This window comes from Pristiophorus japonicus, chromosome 16 (genome assembly GCF_044704955.1).
Source record: "Pristiophorus japonicus isolate sPriJap1 chromosome 16, sPriJap1.hap1, whole genome shotgun sequence".
NCBI lineage: Eukaryota > Metazoa > Chordata > Chondrichthyes > Pristiophoridae > Pristiophorus > Pristiophorus japonicus.
Window position 1 is genome coordinate 70,926,830 of NC_091992.1, and position 20,889 is coordinate 70,947,718.

A 20,889-nucleotide genomic window follows, 5' to 3' on the forward strand; every position below is an offset into this window, starting at 1 on the left:
GTCTTCTATCTGAAAACCGTCCGACCCCCATCAGCATACAAGCCAGCTTGGTGTTCGATTCTAAAGGTCAATGCACCGATCAGTGCTCCCACCCTATCCAATCCCACTCTCCCACCCTATCCAATTCCACTCTCCCAGTGGATACTCCCACCCTATCCAATCCCACTCTCCCACCCTATCCAATCCCACTCTCCCAGTGGGTGCTCCCACCCCATCCAATCCCACTCTCCCAGTGGGTGCTCCCACCCTATCCAATCCCACTCTCCCAGTGGGTGCTGTTTAAATGAGGGTGGAGGGGAGTTTTTGGCTTCACCAGTCGTGTTTCGAATTATTTTAAATTCACGCATAAAGCTCGTCACCTGTACAATTTGAATCAGTCTCTCAGACCGTTAAACATACCCTGCCACTCTCACGTTTGCACAAAGACTCAGTTAAGGACTCTGTTATTTTGTAGACCTGGTAATATTTGCTGTATTCCTTTTTTCTTCCCTGTAATAAATCACGTATTTGACTGATACTTTTAACCTGAACCGCTTAGCACGGACTAGGACCCCCGCAGTGTGTCCCTGACCCCAGGACCCCCACAGTGTGTCCCCGAGGTCCGCAATGTGTCCCCCCGAGCCCAGGTGGGTGTACCCTGGTGTCAGCACGGAGATTGGGGTCGGGGGGGGGGTACCCTGGTGTCAGCAAGGAGATTGGGGTCCGGGGAATGGGGGGGGGGGGGTTGTTACCCCAGTGTCAGCACGGAGATTGGGACACAGGCCGAGCAGTTCACACAATAGCTTGTGTTTCCAGAGCACTGGGCAACATCAGCTAGCACTCACCTCCACACCTGCAGCAGTCCCGAGCCCGACTCCGATTTGGCCTAGAAACAAAAAGTCTCATCAGGAAAGATTTTCATCAATCTGTCTAAACAAAAATGTTCAAAATAATTGTGTCTCCAGCGATTCACCGAGAGCGGGGAGTCCACTGATCAATTAGTGGGGCACCTGGCAATGGTCAATGATGCAGCAAGGCTCAGGGGTTTAGGAGACCAGCCAATGGGAATGTACAAGTGGTGTTTTAGGGACTCCAGCTTGGCCATTAAAGCTGTAGATTGAAGGAGGGAGGGAGAGTGGGGGAGCGGGAGGAACAGTGCTGTTATTTTGAGGAAACATGAATCAGAGCAGAAGACCATGTAGTAAGTCGATCTGATACAAGGATGAGGAAGTGTGTGTAAGTTTGGTTATCTGGAGATTGGGAGGATGGAGAGGAACATTCAGCACAATTGCAGACCACAGGAATATTCGGATATATTAACGCTGAAGAATTACCCGTAGAGGAGTTCACCATTTCTTTATTTCTTTCTTAAATTTCTGCCACTTGACAAACTTCTGCTGTCCTGATTTTCTACAATTTTCAATTTCCAATACCCCAATTACTGTGTCAAATTGACAAGGTTTCAGGCTTTACCAGATTGAATGTGCCATACTCCTCGCGCAGCAGGTGGGTGATGAAGCCTCTCAGGGAGGTCTGGTCTCCCCAACTCCAGCGTGCTCGATTGAGGTAGGACGAGATGGGCAGGTAGAGATACGGCAGCACACCAGCTCCAAAACACAGGCCCAACCACAGCACGGCCCTCACAGACAACTCCTGTACATTCACAACACAACACAAGAACATAAGAACATAAGAAATAGGAGCAGGAGTAGGTCATATGGCCCTTCAAGCCTGCTCCGCCATTTAATATGATCATGGCTGATCCGATCATGAACTCAGCTCCACTTCCCCGCCCGCTCCCCATAACCCCTTAATCCCTTATCGGTTAAGAAACTGTCTATTTCTGTCTTAAATTTATTCAATGACCCAGCTTCCACAGCTCTCTGAGGCAGCGAATTCCACAGATTTACAACCCACAGAGAAGAAATTCCGTCTCATCTGGATTTTAAATGGGTTGCCCCTTATTCTAAGATCATGCCCTCTAATTCTAGTCTCCCCTATCAGTGGAAACATCCTCTCTGCATCCACCTTGTCAAGCCCCCTCATAATCTTATACGTTTCAATAAGATCATCTCTCATTCTTCTGAACTCCAATGAGTAGAAGCCCAACCTACTCAACCTTTCCTCATAAGTCAACCCCCTCATCTCTGGAATCAACCTTGTGAACCTTCTCTGAACTGCCTCCAAAGCAAGTATATCCTTTCATAAATATGGAAACCAAAACTACACGCAGTATTCAAAGTGTGGCCTCACCAATACCCTGCACAACTGTAGCAAGACTTCCCTGCTTTTATACTCCATCCCCTTTGCAATAAAGGCCAAGATTCCATTGGCCTTCCTGATCACTTGCTGTACCTGCATATGAACCTTTTGTGTTTCATGCACAATGTCCCACTGTACTGAAGCACTTTGCAATCTTTCTCCATTTAAATAATAACTTGCTCTTTGATTTTTCCTGCCAAAGTGCATGACCTCACACTTTCCAACATTATACTCCAAGTGTCAAATTTTTGCCCACTCACTTAGCCTGTCTATGTCCTTTTGCAGCTTTTTTCTGTTCTGCTCACACATTGCTTTTCCTCCCATCTTTGTATCGTCAGCAAACTTGGCTACGTTACACTCAGTACCTTCCTCCAAGTTATCAATACAGATTGTAAATAGTTGGGGTCCCAGCACTGATCCCTGTGGCACCCCACTGGTTACTGATTGCCAACCCGAGAATGAACCATTTATCCCGACTCTCTGTTTTCTGTTAGTTAGCCAATCCTCTATCCATGCTAATATATTACCCCCAGCTCTGTGAACTTTTATCTTGTGCTGTAATCTTTTATGTGGCACCTTGTCAAATGCCTTCTGGAAGTCCAAATACACCACATCCACTGGTTCCCCTTTATCCACCCAGTTCGGTACATCCTCAAAGAATTACAGCAAATTTGTCAAACATGACTTTCCCTTCATAAATCTATGCTGACTCTGCCTGACCGAATTTTGTTTTTCCAAATGTCCTGCTACTGCTTCTTTAACAATGGACTCCAACATCTTCCCAACCACAGATGTTAGGCTAACTGGTCTATAGTTTCCTGCTTTTTGTCTGCCTCCTTTTTTAAATAGGGGCGTTACATTTGCAATCTGCTGGGACCTCCCCAGAATCCAGGGAATTTTGGTAAATTACAACCAATGCATCCACAATCCCTGTCGCTACTTCTCTTAAGACCCTAGGATGCAAGCCATCAGGTCCAGGGGATTTATCTGCCTTTAGTCCCATTATCTTACTGAGTACCACCTCCTTAGTGATTGTGTTAAGTTTCTCCCCCCCATAGCTATCCATTGTTGGGATATTGTTAGAGTCCTCTACCATAAAGACTGATACAAAATATTTGTTCAGAGTTTCTGCCATCTCCATGTTCCCCATTAATAGTTCCCCGGTCTCGTCCTCTAAGGAACCAACATTTACTTTAGCCACTCTTTTCCTTTTTATATACCTATAGAAACTCTTGCTATCTGTTTTTATATTTTGTGCTAGTTTACTTTCATAGTTTATCTTCCCTTTCTTAATCATTTTTTTAGTCTTTCTTTGTTGGCTTTTAAAAGCTTCCCAATCTTCTGTCCTCCCACTAGTTTTGGCCACTTTGTATGCCCTTGTTTTTAATTGGATACCGGCCTTTATTTCTTTAGTTAGCCACGGATGGCTATCTTTTCTCTTACGCCCTTTCCTCATCACTGGAATATATTTTTCTTGAGAATTGTGAAGTATCTCCTTAAATGTACACCACTGTTCATCAACCGTCCTACACAGTGCAATGGTAAAGTCGGTGATACCACAGCCAAGTAGTAGAAAGACAGAGGCACACAACATACCCAGAGATCAGAGAGACACAGCGTATCCAGAGAGATCAAAGAGACATGAAATAAATACACATGGGGGAAGAGAGGAGGAAAGAGAGGGAGAGAGGTTAGAGAGAAAGAGAGTGCGCACGCGTAGAGGTTAAAAGAGAACGAGCAGGAGAGAGGTTGGAGAGAGAGAGAGAGAGAAAGGTTGGAGGGGGAGAGAGAGAGAGAGAGAGAGAGAGAGAGAGAGAGGTTGGAGAGAGAGAGAGAGAGAGAGAGAGAGAGAGAGAGAGAACGCGGCGAAAAGACAGACGGCAGCGAAGTGGCAGTCAGAGACAGGCAGAGTAAGAATGAGCAGCAGTTGGTGAACACCAGGTGCAGAAACCCTTAAAACAGGGTTAGTATTTTACCTTCTCTCTGTGTAGTCTGAACAACACCCAGGGTACAATGTACATCAGATAGAGAACAACAGTGTGCTGATTACACAGACTCAGGCCGCAGCAGAACGCACCCTGCAGAGAAAGCTGCAAACAGATACAAGACTTTGTCAGAGCAAGTGTAGAGGCTGCATCCTGAGCCAGAGCCATCTCCCGTTATGGTACGGAGCACCGAGCCCCAACCCAAGACTCTGCCGGTGCCAGGAGTCTCAGTGCCAGTCACCAAGGCTCTGCCGGTGCCAGGGATCTCTCAGGTGCCAGTCACCATGACAATGCCGGTGCCAGGGGGCTCTCAGGTGCCAGTCATGGGCTGAAATCGGGAACATTTGCGAGAGACCGGATTTTCTGATGGCCTGTCACCATCAGGTTGGGTTCATGTAACTGGAGGCCTCAAGGGTAGGAAGTACGTTATGGGTTGTTGCTGCCTTTGACATTGGTCCTTACACAGGGGTGGTGCCAGGGATTTGTTTGGGGGTTCCAAACAAGTTGCACAGATGATGGAGGAGTTTGAGAGTAGCCGGCAAATGCAGCTACAATTACCAGTCACTCCCTCAGGAAGCAGGTTTATCATTCTCTGCACACACACCTGGACAGACCAGAGGAGCTATTCGGGCAGATGACAAAAAGCTTGGTCAAAGAGGTAGCTTTTAAGGAGCATCTTAAAAAGGAGAAAAGTGAGGTTGAGAGGCGAAGAGGTTTACGGAGGGAATTCCAGAGATTGGGGCCTAGACAACAGAAGGCACGGCCACCAATGGTTGAGCGATTAAAATTGGGGATGCTCAAGAGGGCAGAATTGGAGGAGAGCAGATACCCCAGAGGGTTGTGTGACAGGAGGAGATTTTAGAGATAGGGAGGGGCGAGGCCATGGAAGGATTTGAAAACAAGGATGAACATTTTAAAATTGAGGCGTTGCTTAACCGGGAGCCAATGTAGGTCAGCGAGCACAGGGGGTGATGGGTGAGCGGGACTCAGTGCGAGTTAGGACACGGGGCAATGAGCACAGGGGGTGATGGATGAGCAGGACTTGGTGCGAGTTAGGACACGGGGCAGCGAGCACAGGGGGTGATGGGTGAGCGGGACACAGTGCGAGTTAGGACATGGGGCAGCGAGCACAGGGGGTGATGGGTGAGCGGGAATTGGTGTGAGTTAGGACATGGGGCAGTGAGCACAGGGGGTGATGAGTGAGCACAGGGGGTGATGGGTGAGCGGGACTCAGTGCGAGTTAGGACATGGGGCAGTGAGCACAGGGGGTGATGGGTGAGCGGGACTTGGTGCGAGTTAGGACATGGTCTGCCGAGTTTTGGATGAGTTCAAGTTTATGGAGGCTGGAAGATGGGAGGCTGGTCAGGAGTGCGTTGGAATAGTCGAGTCTGAAAGTAACAAAGGCAAGGATGAGGGTTTCAGCAGCAGATGAGCTGAGGCAAGGGCAGAGACGGGCGATATTCCGAAGGTGGAAATAGGCAGTCATAGTGATGGTGCAGATGTGGTCGGAAGCTCATCACAGGGGAAAATATGACACCAAGCAAAGCGTCTGGCTCAGCCTCAGATCGTTGCCAGGGAGGGATGGAGTTGGTGGCTGGGGAACAGAGTTTGTAGCAGGGTCCAAAAACAATGGCTTCAATCTTTCCAATATTGGAGGAAATTTCTGCTCATCCAGAACTGCATGTTGGACAAGCAATGTGACAATTTAGAGACAGTGGAATGGTTCAGAGAAATGATAGTAAGGTAGAGCTGGGTGTCATCAGTGTACATGTGGAACCTGGCATGTTTTCAGCTAATGTCGCCTAGAGGCAGCATGTAAATGAGAAATAGGAGGGGCCAAGGATAGATCCTTGGGGGACACCAGAGGTAATGATGTGGGGGCGGGAAGAGAAGCCGTTGCAGGAGATTCTCTGGCTACGATTAGATAGATAAGAATGGAACCAGGCGAGTGCAGTCCCGCCCAGTGGAGAGGTGTTGGAGGACAGATTGGTCAACCGTGTCAAAGGCTGCAGACCATTCAAGAAGTACGAGGAGGGATGGTTTGCCTTTGTCACAGTCACACAGGATGTCATTTGGGACTTTGATGAGAGCCGTTCCAGTACTATGGCAGGGGCGGAAACCGGATTGTAGGGATGCAAATATGGAGTTCCAAGAAAGATGGGCACAGATTTGGGAGTCGACAACACGTTCAAGGACTTGAGAGGAAAGGGAGGTTGGAGATGGGGCGGTGGTTTGCAAGGATAAGATGGTCCAGGATTTTTTTTTGAACAGGGTGGTGGGGGGGGGTTTATGACGGCAGATTTGAAGAAGAGGGGGACAGTACCCGAGGAGACAGAATGGTTAACAATATCAACAAACATGGAGGCCAGGAAGAGAAGCTGGGAAAGTCAACAGTTTGCTGGGAATAAGGTCAAGGGAGCAGGAAGTGTGTCTCATAGACAAGTTGAGCTCAGAGGGCATGAGGGGAGCTGGTGAGAAACAAGAGAAAGATCTCGGCAGAAAGTTCCATGCCAACAATTTGCTTTGAGTGTGGAATCTGAATCAGAAAGGACTGTATTTCCGCGGGCCTGGCAGCTCAGGGTCCCCTCAATCCCTCACAGCTCACCGTGTCCCCCCTCAATCCCTCACAGCTCACTGTGTCCCCCCTCAATCCCTCACAACTCACCATGTCCCCTCAATCTCTCACAGCTCACCATGTCCCCCCTCAATCCCTCACAGCTCACCGTGTCCCCCCTCAATCCCTCACAGCTCAGTGTCCCCTCAATCCCTCACAGCTGAGTGTCCCCTCAATCCCTCACAGCTCACCGTGCCCCCCCTCAATCCCTCACAGCTCACCGTGCCCCCTCAATCCCTCACAGCTCCATGCCCCCTCAATCCCTCACAGCTCCATGCCCCCTCAATCCCTCACAGCTCACCGTGTCCCCTCAATCCCTCACAGCTCACCGTGTCCCCTCAATCCCTCACAGCTCAGTGTCCCCTCAATCCCTCACAACTCAGTGTCCCCTCAATCCCTCACAACTCACCGTATCCCCTCAATCCCTCACAGCTCACCTTGTTCCCCCTCAATCCCTCACAGCTCAACGTATCCACTCAATCCCTCAGAACTCACCATATCCCCTCAATCCCTCAGAACTCACCGTATCCCCTCAATCCCTCACAGCTCACCGTGTCCCCTCAATCCCTCACAGCTCACCGTGTCCCCCCTCAATCCCTCACAGCTCACCGTGTCCCCTCAATCCCTCACAGCTCAGTTTCCCCTCAATCCCTCACAGCTCACCTTGTCCCCCCTCAATCCCTCACAGCTCAGTGTCCCCTCAATCCCTCACGGCTCACCGTGCCCCCTCAATCCCTCACGGCTCACCGTGCCCCCTCAATCCCTCACGGCTCACCTTGTCTCCCCTCAATCCCTCACAGCTCACCGTGTCCCCCCTCAATCCCTCACAGCTCACCTTGTCCCCCCTCAATCCCTCACAGCTCACCGTATCCCCTCAAAGCTCACCGTGTCCTCTCAATCCCTCACAGCTCGCCGTGTCCCCTCAATCCCTCACAGCTCGCCGTGTCCCCTCAATCCCTCACAGCTGTGTCCCCTCAATCCCTCACAGCTCACCGTGTGTCCCCTCAATCCCTCACAGCTCAGTGTCCCCTCAATCCCTCACAGCTCAGTGTCCCCTCAATCCCTCACGGCTCACCGTGCCCCCTCAATCCCTCACGGCTCACCTTGTCTCCCCTCAATCCCTCACAGATCACCGTGTCCCCCTCAATCCCTCACAGCTCAGTGTCCCCTCAATCCCTCACAGCTCACCTTGTCCCCCCTCAATCCCTCACAGCTCACCGTATCCCCTCAATCCCTCACAGCTCACTGTGTCCTCTCAATCTCTCACAGCTCGCCGTGTCCCCTCAATCCCTCACAGTTCGCCGTGTCCCCTCAATCCCTCACAGCTCAGTGTTCCCTCAATCCCTCACAGCTCACCGTGTGTCCCCTCAATCCCTCACAGCTCACCGTGTGTCCCCTCAATCCCTCACAGCTCACAGTGTCCCCTCAATCCCTCACAGCTCAGTGTCCCCTCAATCCCTCACAGCTCACCTTGTCCCCCCTCAATCCCTCACAGTTCGCCGTGTCCCCTCAATCCCTCACAGCTCAGTGTTCCCTCAATCCCTCACAGCTCACCGTGTGTCCCCTCAATCCCTCACAGCTCACCGTGTGTCCCCTCAATCCCTCACAGCTCACAGTGTCCCCTCAATCCCTCACAGCTCAGTGTCCCCTCAATCCCTCACAGCTCACCTTGTCCCCCCTCAATCCCTCACAGCTCAGTGTCCCCTCAATCCCTCACAGCTCACCGTATCCCCTCAATCCCTCACAGCTCACCGTATCCCCTCAATCCCTCACGGCTCACCGTGTCCCCTCAATCCCTCACGGCTCACCGTATCCCCTCAACTCACCATGTCCCCTCAATCCCTCACAGCTCACCGTATCCCCTCAATCCCTCACAGCTCACCGTATCCCCTCAATCCCTCACAGCTCACCTTGTCCCCCCTCAATCCCTCACAGCTCACCTTGTCTCCCCCTCAATCCCTCACAGGCCTGACGGGCCACCCTGGGTTCTGCAGTTAACAGGACGGCGAGATGAGCAGCACCAAGACCACCAGTCAGCGAAAACACTCTCTGCTGGCAACCAGTAAACAGCCTTCAGAAACATTCAGAACCAATGCTGGGCCTGTGTGCAATGGCTCTGCGATCAGCCTATTGATCAATGGGTTTGGGATCAGTATTGATCAATGGGTCTGGGATCAGTATTGATCAATGGGTCTGTGATCAGTCGATTGATCAACGGCTCTGTGATCAGTATTGATCAATGGGTCTGTGATCAGTATTGATCAATGGGTCTGTGATCAGTATTGATCAATGGGTCTGTGATCAGTATTGATCAATGGGTCTGCGATCAGTCGATTGATCAAGTATCAAAACAGCAACAGACAGCTGTCTCTCTTCGGGACGCAAACTGCCATTAAGATTCGGGCCTAGTCAACCTCAGCAGACAGCCGGAGAACTGGTGATTGTCTGTTTCCAGTACGCTGAGCGGCCCCTGGCCTGTGAGCACTATCTGAGCAGGCCGGGGAGCGGAAGGAGCAGTGTGGCGGCCTACCACTCCAGGGAGCACCACGTGCTGGAGCAGGAGAGCAATGGCAGTGAAAAGGAACGTCACCAAGATCCAGGTCGGTGACTGGAGCGTGGGCAGGTACTGCAGGAGCGGCGAGGTTGGGGCAAAGGAGCGGCGAGAGATTGTAGAGGGACGTGATCGGGGCCACGGTGAGGCGTGAGTTCGGGCCCAGAAGAGGCGAGGACCCAGGGGCAGCATGGGCCAGCCCACACTACGGTATGTGTGCACACTAGGTCCATGCAGCAGAGCAGGTCTCCAGTCGTCTTGGTTCATCCTTGCCATTGGTGTTTGGTGGCTGGTGTGCAATGGCCACCACACGTTAAAAAAATCCACACACAGGCATCTTCCACCCTTCACCATGTAGTTCGGGACCGGGAATATTAGGTCCTTCATTGGAACACCCGTGAACTTTTTGACGTGGAAGCAAGTCATCCTCGATTCGAGAGACTGCCTATGATGATGGGATTGATCAATGGGTCTGCGATCAGTCCATTGATCAATGGGTCTGCGATCAGTCCATTGATCAATGGGTCTGCGATCAGCCTCCCTCCGTTCAATGGTCTGTGATTTGTCTTGTTGTGATTGATCACTAATCTCACTAAAATATTCATGGTAGACCAATGGATCATGGATCAGATTAAGTTATTGTATTTTACGTCAATTTTTATCAAAGGTAAAATCAGTAAATACGGGTATGTGATTGGCCCATCGTTGGGCTTCAGGCACTCCCTGGTGTAGTGAGGGGCTTCACACTAAGTGAGACGTTAGTGTGGAGCAAGGCCTGCGATGGGAGTGTCTTGGCCAATCACTTGTCAAACAGCCTGCCGTTGGTGGGCGAGGGGTCGGGTTTACCTTTGACCTTTCCCGTGCTGTTGGTGCGGCGCTGAATCGAACCGTCAGGACCATGAGGAGACCCACAAAGAAATTGTTCAAGGCGAAAACCTCTGCTGTAACAGACCACTGCCACGCCAGTCGGGAAAAGGCAAAGAGCCCAGCGGCGAGAATCCCTCCGCAGTATGAACCCGACAACCTGAAACACATGGCAACGGGACTTCAGACCCCAAACAACTGGTATTTATATAGCACCTTTAACATAGCAAAATGTCCCAATGTACTTCACAGGAGTGTTATTAAACAAAATATGACATCGAGCCATATAAGGAGATATTCGGGCAGATGACCAAAAGCTTGTTCAAAGAGGTAGGTTTTAAGGAGCATCTTAAATGAAGGAAAGAGAGGTAGAGAGACGGAGGGGTTTAGGGAGGAAATTTCAGAGCTTAGAGACTTGGTTGAAGGCACAGCCGCCAATGGTGGAGCAATTAAAATTGGGGGTGCGCAAGAGGCCAGAATTGGAGGAGTGCAGGTACTTGGAGGATTGGAAGGCTGGAGTAGTTTACGGAGATAGGGAGGGGCAAGGCGAGGTCATGGAAGGATTTGAAAACAAGGATGAGAATGTTAAAATCGATGCATTTCTGAACCGTGAGCCAATGTAGGTCAACGAGCACAAGGGCGATGGGTGAGCAGGATACGGGCAAGCAGAGGTTTGCATGACCTCTAGTTTACGTAGGGTGGAAAGTGGGAGGCCAGCCAGGAGTGCGTTGGAATAGTCAAGTGTTGAGGTAACAAAGGGATGGATGAGGGTTTCAGCAGCTGATGAGCTGAGGCAGGAGTGCAGTTAGGCGGGACGTGCAAGTAGACGGTCTCAATGATGCCGCGGATACGTGACCGGAAGCTCATCCTGGGGTCAAATATGACACCAAGGTTGCGAAAAGTCTGGTTCAGCCTCAGACAGTTGCCAGGGAGATGGATTGAGTCGGTGGCTCGGGAACAGAGTTTGTGGCAGGGACCAAAGACAATGATTTCCCAATATTTAGTTGGAAGAAATTTCTGCTCATCCAGTACTGGATGTCGGACAAGCAGTCTGAGAATTTATGACAGCAGGGGTTGAGAGAAATGGTGGTGAGGTAGAGCTGGGTGTCATCAGCGTACATGTGGAGACTGACGCTGTGTTTTGGGATGATGTCGCCGAGGGGCAACATACAGATGAGAAATAGGAGGGGGCCAAGGATAGATCCTTGGGGGACACTAGAGGTAACGATGCGGGCGCGGGAAGAGAAGCCGTTGCAGGTGATTCTCTGGCCACAATTAGATAGATAAGAATGGAACCAGGCGAGTGCAGTCCCACCCAGCTGGACGATGGAGGAGAGGCGTTGGAGGAGGATGAACCGTGTCAAAAGCTGTAGACAGGTCCAGGAGGACGAGGAGGGATAGTTTACCTTTGTCACAGTCACAAAGGATGTCATTTGTGACTTTGATGAGAGCCGTTTCGGTACTGTGGCAGGGGCGGAAACCGGATTGGAGGAATGCAAACATGGAGTTCCGGGAAAGATGGGCAAGGATTTGGGAGGTGACAACATATTCAAGGACTTGAGAGGAAAGGGAGGTTGGAGATGGGGCAGTGGTTTGGAAGGACAGAGGGGTTTTTTTTGAGGAGGGATGATGACAGCACATTTGAAGGAGGGAGGGGGGGGGGGGGGGAGGCCATGGGACCTCAGACAGACGGGGGGACGAGCAGATGGGGTCTCAGACAGGCGGGGAAGTCCACAGGTCTCAGACAGGCGGGGGGGGGACTGGACCTCACACATAGGAACACAGTAAGAGGAGCAGTGCCATTTAGCCTCAGAGTCTTTGTCCATGCACACACTTTCCAGTAGGGGTGACTGGATCGTGATCCAGAGCTGGAACCCTGGCTGAACGATCCCCTTGTGAACATAGTCAGACAAAGGCAGATATTAACTCAGTCCCAACAAGAGGAAAGGCCATCAGATTGTACTGAGCCTGAGTAGTCAATAATCTAACAGCAGGGGGGGGGGAAACACCTAGCTAACAGTGACCAGAACAGGACTAAATTCAACATTCGGGTTTGAGAGTGGGACAGATGAGTCACTAGCCAAGCATTTAAATTTAGGCCAGGCTGACTTTGGAGGGAGGAGGCAGAAATTGTCCACAGCAGACTGGGCAGAACTGTTAGTGGGTAAAACTACAGGTGAATAGTGGGAGGTGTTCAAAGTATTTGGTCAAATACAAGACCTGTACATACCCGTAAAGGGAAAGAGTTCTACTTGTGTAATTAAACAACCTTGGTCAACAAGGGAAGTGGGAGATAGGATACAAGGAAAGGCAAGGGATTCTACAATACAGAGAACGTAGCGAGCAGGCGGACTGGGAGGGGTATAACTAAAGGCAAAGGATTCTACAACAGAGAACGTAGAAAGTGCCCGGACTGAGGGGGTATAACTAAAGGCAAGGGATTCTACAATACAGAGAACGTAGCGAGCGGGCGGACTGGGAGGGGTATAACTAAAGGCAAGGGATTCTACAACAGAGAACGTAGCAAGTGCCCGGACTGAGGGGGTATAACTAAAGGCAAAGGATTCTACAACAGAGAACGTAGCAAGTGCATGGACTGGGAGGGGTATAACTAAAGGCAAGGGATTCTACAATACAGAGAACGTAGCGAGCGGGCGGACTGGGAGGGGTATAACTAAAGGCAAGGGATTCTACAACAGAGAACGTAGCAAGTGCGCAGACTGGGAGGGGTATAAAGAACAGCAAAGGGACACAAAGTGGTAAGAGCTGCAAAAGGGGAATGCAAGGAAAAACACTAAAGGTTTTACAAATATATAAGAGAAAGAGAATAGCTAAGAGCAATGTGGGCCTCAATGGCAGGCGCCAGTGATACTGGAATTGGAAATGGCAGATTTACTAAATAGCTACTTTGTTTTGGTCTTCAAGGTAGAGGAAGAGGATAAAGTACCAGAGATACAAGGAAAACTACAAATACATCAAGGGGAGGAACTAACTAGAGTCAATACAAGTTGCAAGAATTGGTCATGGAGAAAACAATGAGACTGAAGACAAACAAATCTCCAGGACCCGATGGTTTCCCCCCAGGGGATTAAAAGGTGAGGAAATTGTAGATGCTTTAGTCATGATCGTCCTAAACTCTCTTGATTCGGAATTATCCCTCGATTGGAAATTTTCCACTGTTTAAGAAAGAGAGGAGAGCTAAACTCGGAAAATAGACCGAGTCGTCGAACGCCGGTTGTGGGAAAGTTCCCAGAATCTGTTGTTAGCAACAGACACTGAGCATTTGGACAAATATGAACTGATCAGAGAGATTTGTGATGGGAAAGTCATGTCCAACAAACCTAGTTGAATTTTTTGATGAGGTATAAAACATGGTGGATAAGGAAGTGTCTATGGATGTTGTTTATATGGACTTCCAGAAGGCATTCGACAAAGTTCCACACAAGAGATTGTCATCAAAAATGAGCGTACATGGAATTGAAGGCCATCTATTGACATGGGTAGGGAATTGGTTAGGGGGCAGGAGACCAAGAGATGGGGTAATGGGTTAGGGGATAGGAGACAGAAAGTAGGGACAATGGGTTAGGAGGTAGGAGACCGAGAGATGGGGTAATGGGTTATGGGATAGGAGACAGAGAGTAGGGGCAATGGGATAGGAGACAGAGAGATGGGATAATGGGCATGTACCCCAATGGGCAGGATATGACTAGTGCTGTCCCCCAGGGCTCTGTACTGGGGCCTCAGCCTTTCACTATATTTATAAATGCCTTGAATGAAGGAACAGCGAGCTGTAAATCCAAGTTTGCTGTCACAGTAAACATAGAAACATAGAAAATAGGTGCAGGAGCAGGCCATTCGGCCCTTCGAGCCTGCACCACCATTCAATATGATCATGCAACTTCAGTACCCCACTCCGGTCTCCTCTCCATACCCCTGATTCCTTTAGCCGTAAGGGCCACATCTAACTCCTTTTGAATATATCCATGAAGTCCTGGAACTCAATGCTTGTAAAGCACGGGCCATTGTCGCTGACCAAGGCGTCCGGTAGACCATTGGCGGCGAACATTGCTCATAGACTTTCTACCGTGGCAGAGGATGTGCTTGAATTGAGAATGTCACACTCGATCCATTTGGAGTAGGCGTCTACGACAACCAAAAACATTTTTCCCATGAAAGGACCTGCGTAGTCCACATGGATGCGTGACCATGACTTGGCGGGTCAGGACCAGGGGCTAAGGGGGGCTTCCTTGGGCGCATTGCCCAGCTGGGCACACGTGTTGCACCTGCGAACTCTAGTTTCCCCCTCCTAATTAATCCCTTTGTCCTCCTCTGCTGAATTCTAAATTTCTCCCAGTCCTCAGGTTTGCTGCTTTTTCTGGCCAATTTATATGCCACTTCCTTGAATTTAACACTATCCCTAATTTCCCTTGTTAGCCACGGTTGAGCCACCTTCCCTGTTTTATTTTTACTCCAGACAGGGATGAACAATTGTTGTAGTTCAACCATGTGATGGGAGCAGAAAGTTGCAACGGGACATTGACAGATTCAGTGAGTGGGTAAAACTGTGGCAGATGGATGTCTGCCCTTGCTGATAATCAGCTCCCGAGGTATGGAAGGTGGTCCACGTTGTCCAGGGCCACGCCGTGGATGACTGGAGAGCAGTGCTGTGTGACGGGATCAGGTTGGTGGAGGACCTTTGTCTTACGGATATTTAGTCTAAGGCCCATGCTTTCGTACGCCTCGGTAAAGATGTTGACGATAGCTTGGAGTTCAGCCTTCGAACATGCGAAGACGCAAGCGTCATCCGCGTACTGTAGTTCGACGACAGAAGATGGGACAGTCTTGGATCTGGCCTGGAGGTGACAAAGGTTGAATAGGTTCCCACTGGTTCTATAGTTTAGTTCCACTCCAGCGGGGAGCTTGTTGAGTGTCAGGTGGAGATTGCAGTGAGGAAGATCAGGCCAACATCCCCAGCATTAAAGCACTGACCACACTCGACCAGCTTCCTTGGGCGGGCCACATTGTTCGCATGCCTGACACAAGACTCCCAAAGCAAGCGCTCTACTCGGAACTCCTACATGGCAAGCGAGCCCCAGGTGGGCAGAGGAAACATTTTAAGGACACCCTCAAAACCTCCCTGATAAAATGCAACATCCCCACCAACACCTGGGAATCCCTGGCCAAAAACCGCCCTAAGTGGAGGAAGAGCATCCGGGAGGGCGCCGAGCACCTCGAGTCTCATCGCCAAGAGCATGCAGAAACCAAGCGCAGGCAGCGAAGGAGCGTGCGGCAAACCAGACTCCCCACCCACCCTTTCCCTCAACGACTGTCTGTCCCACCTGTGACAGACAGTAACTGCCGTATTGGACTGCTCAGTCACCGAAGAACTCATTTTTAGAGTGGAAGCAAATCTTCCTCGATTCCGGGGGACTGCCTATGATGATGGCAGATGGAGTTTAACGTGGGGAAATGTGAGGTCGTCCACTTTGGACCGAAGAAAGATGGATCTAACTGATGAAAAACGAAGAATTGTGGGGGAGCTGAGAGAGTTAGGGGTTCAAGTACAGAAATCACTAAAAACCAATGGACAGGAACAAAAAATAATTATAAAGGCCAATGGTATGTTTTTTTTTAAATTGCAGGAGGGCTGGAATAGACAGGGGCGGAAGTTATGTTACAACTGTACAGAGTTCGGGCTGGGCTTCATCGGGAGTACTGTGTTCAGTTCTGGGCACCACATCTCAGGAAGGACATAGCGGTCTTGGAGAGGGTGCAACAACTTGCAGTTATACAGCGTCCTTAACCTAGCAAAAATGTCTCAAGGCACTGCACAGGAGCATTATCAAACACAATGATACCGGAGTGAAAAGGGTTACATTACGAGGACAGGTTGCACAGACTAGGCTGGTATTCCCTTGAGTGTAGATTAAGGGATGACACAAACGAGGTGTTTAAGATGATTAAAGGATTCGATAGGGTAGATAGAGAAACTATTTCCTCTGGTGGGGAGTCCAGAACCGGGGGGGCAGAACCTTAAAATGAGAGCCATCCAGTCAAGGTGTTGTCAGGAAACACTTCTTCACACAAAGGGCTATGGCAATTGGGGACTCCTATCCTAGAAAGTTGTTGAGGCTCAGGGTCGGTTGAAAATTTCAAAAGTGAAATTGATAGATTTTTTATTAGGTGAGGGTATTGAAGGATACAAAACCAAGGCAGTAAATGTAGTTAAAAGACAGATGAGCTGTGATCTAATTGAATGGCCTCCTCCTGTTCCTATGAAGCTCAGTCCCGTTGTTGGCGACTGGGATTCTTGGCCCGGATCGAGTGCGTGTCGAGGCAGAGCGGGGCCCTGCCCCCAGACTCACCTGAAAGCTGTGTCAAACAGCAGTGGGGCTGTGGCTGCCCCCAGCATTGCATTCAACACATTGACTCTGAAAGCAGGAGAGCCCAGTGGAAGAGTCATGGCCAGCCTGGCCAGGAGAGTGAACAATGGGTACCCGGGAGGGTGTGCCACCTGCAACACAGGGAAACACAGGCCTGAAACCGTCACACCCCCCCCACAATGTAACACAACAAAATGCACAGCCCCCCCCCCCCCCCCACCCAAACAGCAGCAATCACCCCCGCTCTCCCCCAGACGGTACCCGCTCCAGAAAAGGCCTCATCTGGTAAACTATGGGATGCCCTGACAGAGGGCAGTTGAAATGGAGGCCATGCGTGCAGGAGTCGCTGCCTGTGCCTCACATTCCTTGTGCTGCTCTTGACGGACCCTGTCATTCTGCACTCTCTTCTCCAGCTTTGCTCCCCCACCCCACCCCCTCAAACTCATCTTTTCGACAGGATCCACCGAATGCTCGACTTCCCGCCCCCTTCACTCCTGACGTCTCACCTGGTCCCCGTGCCAAGCAACTCTGTTCACGGCTCCCTTTGGTCAGACACGATCTCTGTGCTCAGCCTGCTCTCCACCCACCCATCATCTGCAATACCTCAACACTCTAACCGCCCTCTCCCGCAAATATGTTCCTCACTGGTTTTACTCCTACATCCAAACACAGCCAATGGATAACCAGTAATGGGATCCTCTCTGGCCCCACACCACCATCCCAGGATCTGTCCCAATACCACATTGTTGGGCCATACACTAGACTCTCTTGCCCCCGATCCCATTCCCCCTCCCTGGCCGTTTGCTGAGGCTTAACCATCGGCGAAACCTTGGTATCCTATCCATTATCGAAACCACGACCTTTCACCTCAAACACCCCACTGCCCCTGAAACCCTTACTCAATCTCCACACAATCTCTCGTCAGACTCCCATCATTCCCAAGCTGCAGCACACTGACCTGAGTCAGAAGGTTGTGGGTTCAAGTCCCACTCCAGGAACTTGAGCACATAAATCTAGGCTGACATTCCCGTGAGAGAAAGTACTGCACTGTCGGAAGTGCCGCCTTTCAGACGAGACGATGAGGCCCCGTCTGCTCTCTCAGATGCCGCAAAAGATTCCACGGCACGATTGTGAAGAGGAGCAGGGGAGTTATCCGCAGTGTCCTGGGGCCAATATTTAACCCTCAATCAACATCACTAAGAAACAGATGTTCTGGTCATTATCACATTGCTGTTTGTGGGAACTTGCTGTGCGCAATATGCCACATTTCCCACTTTACAGCAGTGGCCACTTCCAAAATTCATTGGCTGTAAAGCACTTTGAGACGCCCTGTGGTCGTAAAAGGCGCTAAATAAATGCAAGTCTTTATTTCTTTTAAACTCAGTGCTCAAAATCAGCCACCCAATCCTTGTCCCAATCCCCTGCAGCGGCAGCAGGAGTCGTCGTCCACCAGCCAGGCCTGTCCACGAAGGTACGCAATCCGCCCTCAATACAGAACGTGCAGCCACTCACCCCCAGCTCGCAGGCAGCCGTCACCAGCTCCCCTGTGAACACAACAACACTTCAGTCATCACTAGGACAGAGCAGCAAAACATCACATCCCCTCCCCTCCCCTCCGCTCCCACCCCGTCACCTGCCCACTCCCTTCCCTCACTCACTCACTCCCTTGCCCTCCACCCCACTCACTGACTCACACACTTCCACCCTCCCTCACTCACACACTCCCCCTCACTCGCTCATACGCTTCCCCCCCTACTCGCTCACAACCCCCTCACTCACTAAGACTGACTCACCGCTCCCCCCTCACTCACTCACACACGGACTCACATGCTCTCACACACGCTCCCATCATCACTGGCACCACCCTCACGCTCCCCCCTCACTCACTCACTCACTCCACCTTCCCTCAGACACTCACCCCCCTCCTCCCTCACTGACACTCACCCTCCTCCTCCATCACTAATTCTCTCGCCCCCCCCTTACTCCCCCCTCCCTCACATCCCACCTCCCCCCTCACTCACTCCCCAGCCCCCTCACTCACCCCCCTCCCCACTCACTCACCCCCCCTCTCACTCACCCTCCCTCACTCGCTCACCCGCTCCCTCCCCCCTCATTCACTCTCTCACCCCCCCTTCTCCCTCACCCCCCCTTCACTTCCTCCCTCAGACGCTCCCTCACTCGCTCACCCCCTCCCTCAGACGCTCCCTCACTCGCTCACCTCCACCCTCCCCCCTCACTCGCTCACACCCTCCCTACCCCCTCACTCACTCTTCCACCCCCCCCCCCGGGCCCTCACTGACCCGAGTCGCCGCCCGGCACCGAGCGCTGCGTGGTGTGCAGGTAGACGGCAGACACGACGGTGAGGAGCAGGGCAGCGGGAGCTGGGGCCCATGCCCGGGCCGACGGCTCGGCACTCCCGCCGTTTCCAGGGAAACCCATCGGAAACACGGCCCCGCTGCACTTCCGGGTATACAGCATTGTGGTGCATTGGGCGAAGGCTGCACCGACACAAATTGTCCTTAAAGGGGAGGGCCGCCCGGCCTGCCCTGAAAGGGGAGAGGCAGGGACCCTCGGGGCATTCACAGCCTAGACGTGCTGCCGCTCCGCTCCCCGGGGTCCGGGAATGCTGTCTACACACCTGGTTGTCAATATCCTGTTTTAATTGAACCAAGAAAGGTGAAACTACATAAGAAATAGGAGCAGGAGTCGGCCATTTAATAAGATCATGGATGATCTGATCATGGACTCAGCTCCATTTCCCTGCCACCTCCCCATAACCCTTTATTCACTTATCTCTCAAAAATCTGTCTATCTTCGCCTTAAATATATTCAATGTCCCAGCCTCCACAATTCTCTGGGGCAGAGAATTCCACAGATTTACAACCCTGAGAGAGAAATTTCTCCTCATCTCAGTTTTAAATGGGCGGCCCTTTATTCTAAGACTATGTCCCCCAGTTTTAGTTTCCCCTATGAGTGGAAACATGCTCTCTGCATCCACCTTGTCAAACCTCATATTCTTATACGTTTCGATAAGATCACCTCTCATTCTTCTGAATTCCAATGAATAGAGGCCCAACCTGCTCAATCTTTCCTCATAAGTCAACTCCCTCATCTCCGGAATCAACCTTGTGAACCTTCTCTGAACTGCCTCCAAAGCAAGTATATCCTTATCTTTCCTTAAACAAGGAGATCAAAACTGTGCTGTTGTAGCAGCACTTCTCTGCTCTTATACTCCATCCCCTTGCAATAAAGGCCAATTCTGGATTTATGAAGGGGAAATCATGTTTGACAAATTTGCTGGAGTTCTTTGAGGATGTAACGAACAGGGTGGATAAAGGGGAACCAGTGGATGTGGTGTATTTGGACTTCCAGAGGCATTTGACAAGGTGCCACATAAAAGGTTACTGCACAAGATAAAAGTTCACGGGGTTGGGGGTAATATATTAGCATGGATAGAGATTGGCTAACTAACAGAAAACAGAGAATCGGGATAAATGGTTCATTCTCGGGTTGGCAATCAGTAACTATAGGGGTGCCGCAGGAATCAGTACTGGGACCCCAACTATTTACAATCTATATTAGAAGGGACCGAATGTAATGTAGCCAAGTTTGCTGACAATACAAAGATGGGAGGAAAAGCAATGTATGAGGAGGACACACAAAATCTGCATAGGGACATAGACAGGCTAAGTGAGTGGGCAAAAATTTGGCAGATGGAGTATAATGTTGGAAAGTGTCAGGTCATGCACTTCGGCAGAAAAAAAATCAAAGAGCAAGTTATTATTTAAATGGAGAGAGATTGCAAAGTGCTGCAGTACAGCGGGACCTGGGGGTACTTGTGCAAGAAACACAAAAGGTTAGTATGCAGGTACAGCAAGTGATCAGGAAGGCCAATGGAATCTTGGCCTTTATCACAAAGGGGATGGAGTATAAAAGCAGGGAAGTCTTGCTACAATTGTACAGGGTGCAGTTTTGGTTTCCATATTTACGTAAGGGTAGACTTGCTTTGAAGGCAGTTCAGAGAAGGTTCACAAGGTTGATTCCAGAGATGAGAGGGTTGTCTGATGAGGAAAGGTTGAGTAGGTTGGGCCTGTTATATATGTGGACTTGTATTTACTCTGTACAGCCACCAGAGGGCTCATTCCCCGGAGTCCCAAGGGATCCCATAATCTCTTGGGAGCACAAGTATTTAAGAAGGCTTCACATCTTGGAGAGGCACTCTGGAGACCTGCAATAAAAGACTAAGGTCAC

The 20,889-nt window shown here is 50.6% G+C and overlaps 1 protein-coding gene across 4 annotated transcripts in view; it reads right to left on the reverse strand.

The window, feature by feature from the left end:
• The window catches only part of tmem260 (transmembrane protein 260), a 61,599-nt gene extending 42,398 nt beyond the window's left edge, over window positions 1-19,201 (reverse strand). The window contains exons 1-7 of one of the 4 annotated variants that reach the window (XM_070857415.1): window positions 18,939-19,201; window positions 18,151-18,182; window positions 16,621-16,769; window positions 10,238-10,415; window positions 4,218-4,331; window positions 1,453-1,632; window positions 825-865 (exon numbers count right to left, since the gene is read on the reverse strand). In XM_070857415.1, the coding sequence (XP_070713516.1) occupies window positions 825-865; window positions 1,453-1,632; window positions 4,218-4,331; window positions 10,238-10,415; window positions 16,621-16,769; window positions 18,151-18,182; window positions 18,939-19,116 (872 nt within the window). In that variant the 5' untranslated portion in view covers window positions 19,117-19,201. Of the gene's footprint in view, window positions 1-824; window positions 866-1,452; window positions 1,633-4,217; window positions 4,332-10,237; window positions 10,416-16,620; window positions 16,770-17,596; window positions 18,183-18,938 lie in introns of all 4 variants that reach the window. The other 3 variants (XM_070857418.1, XM_070857417.1, XM_070857416.1) reach the window with 3 other exon arrangements.
• Between the last annotated feature and the right edge of the window lie 1,688 nt (window positions 19,202-20,889).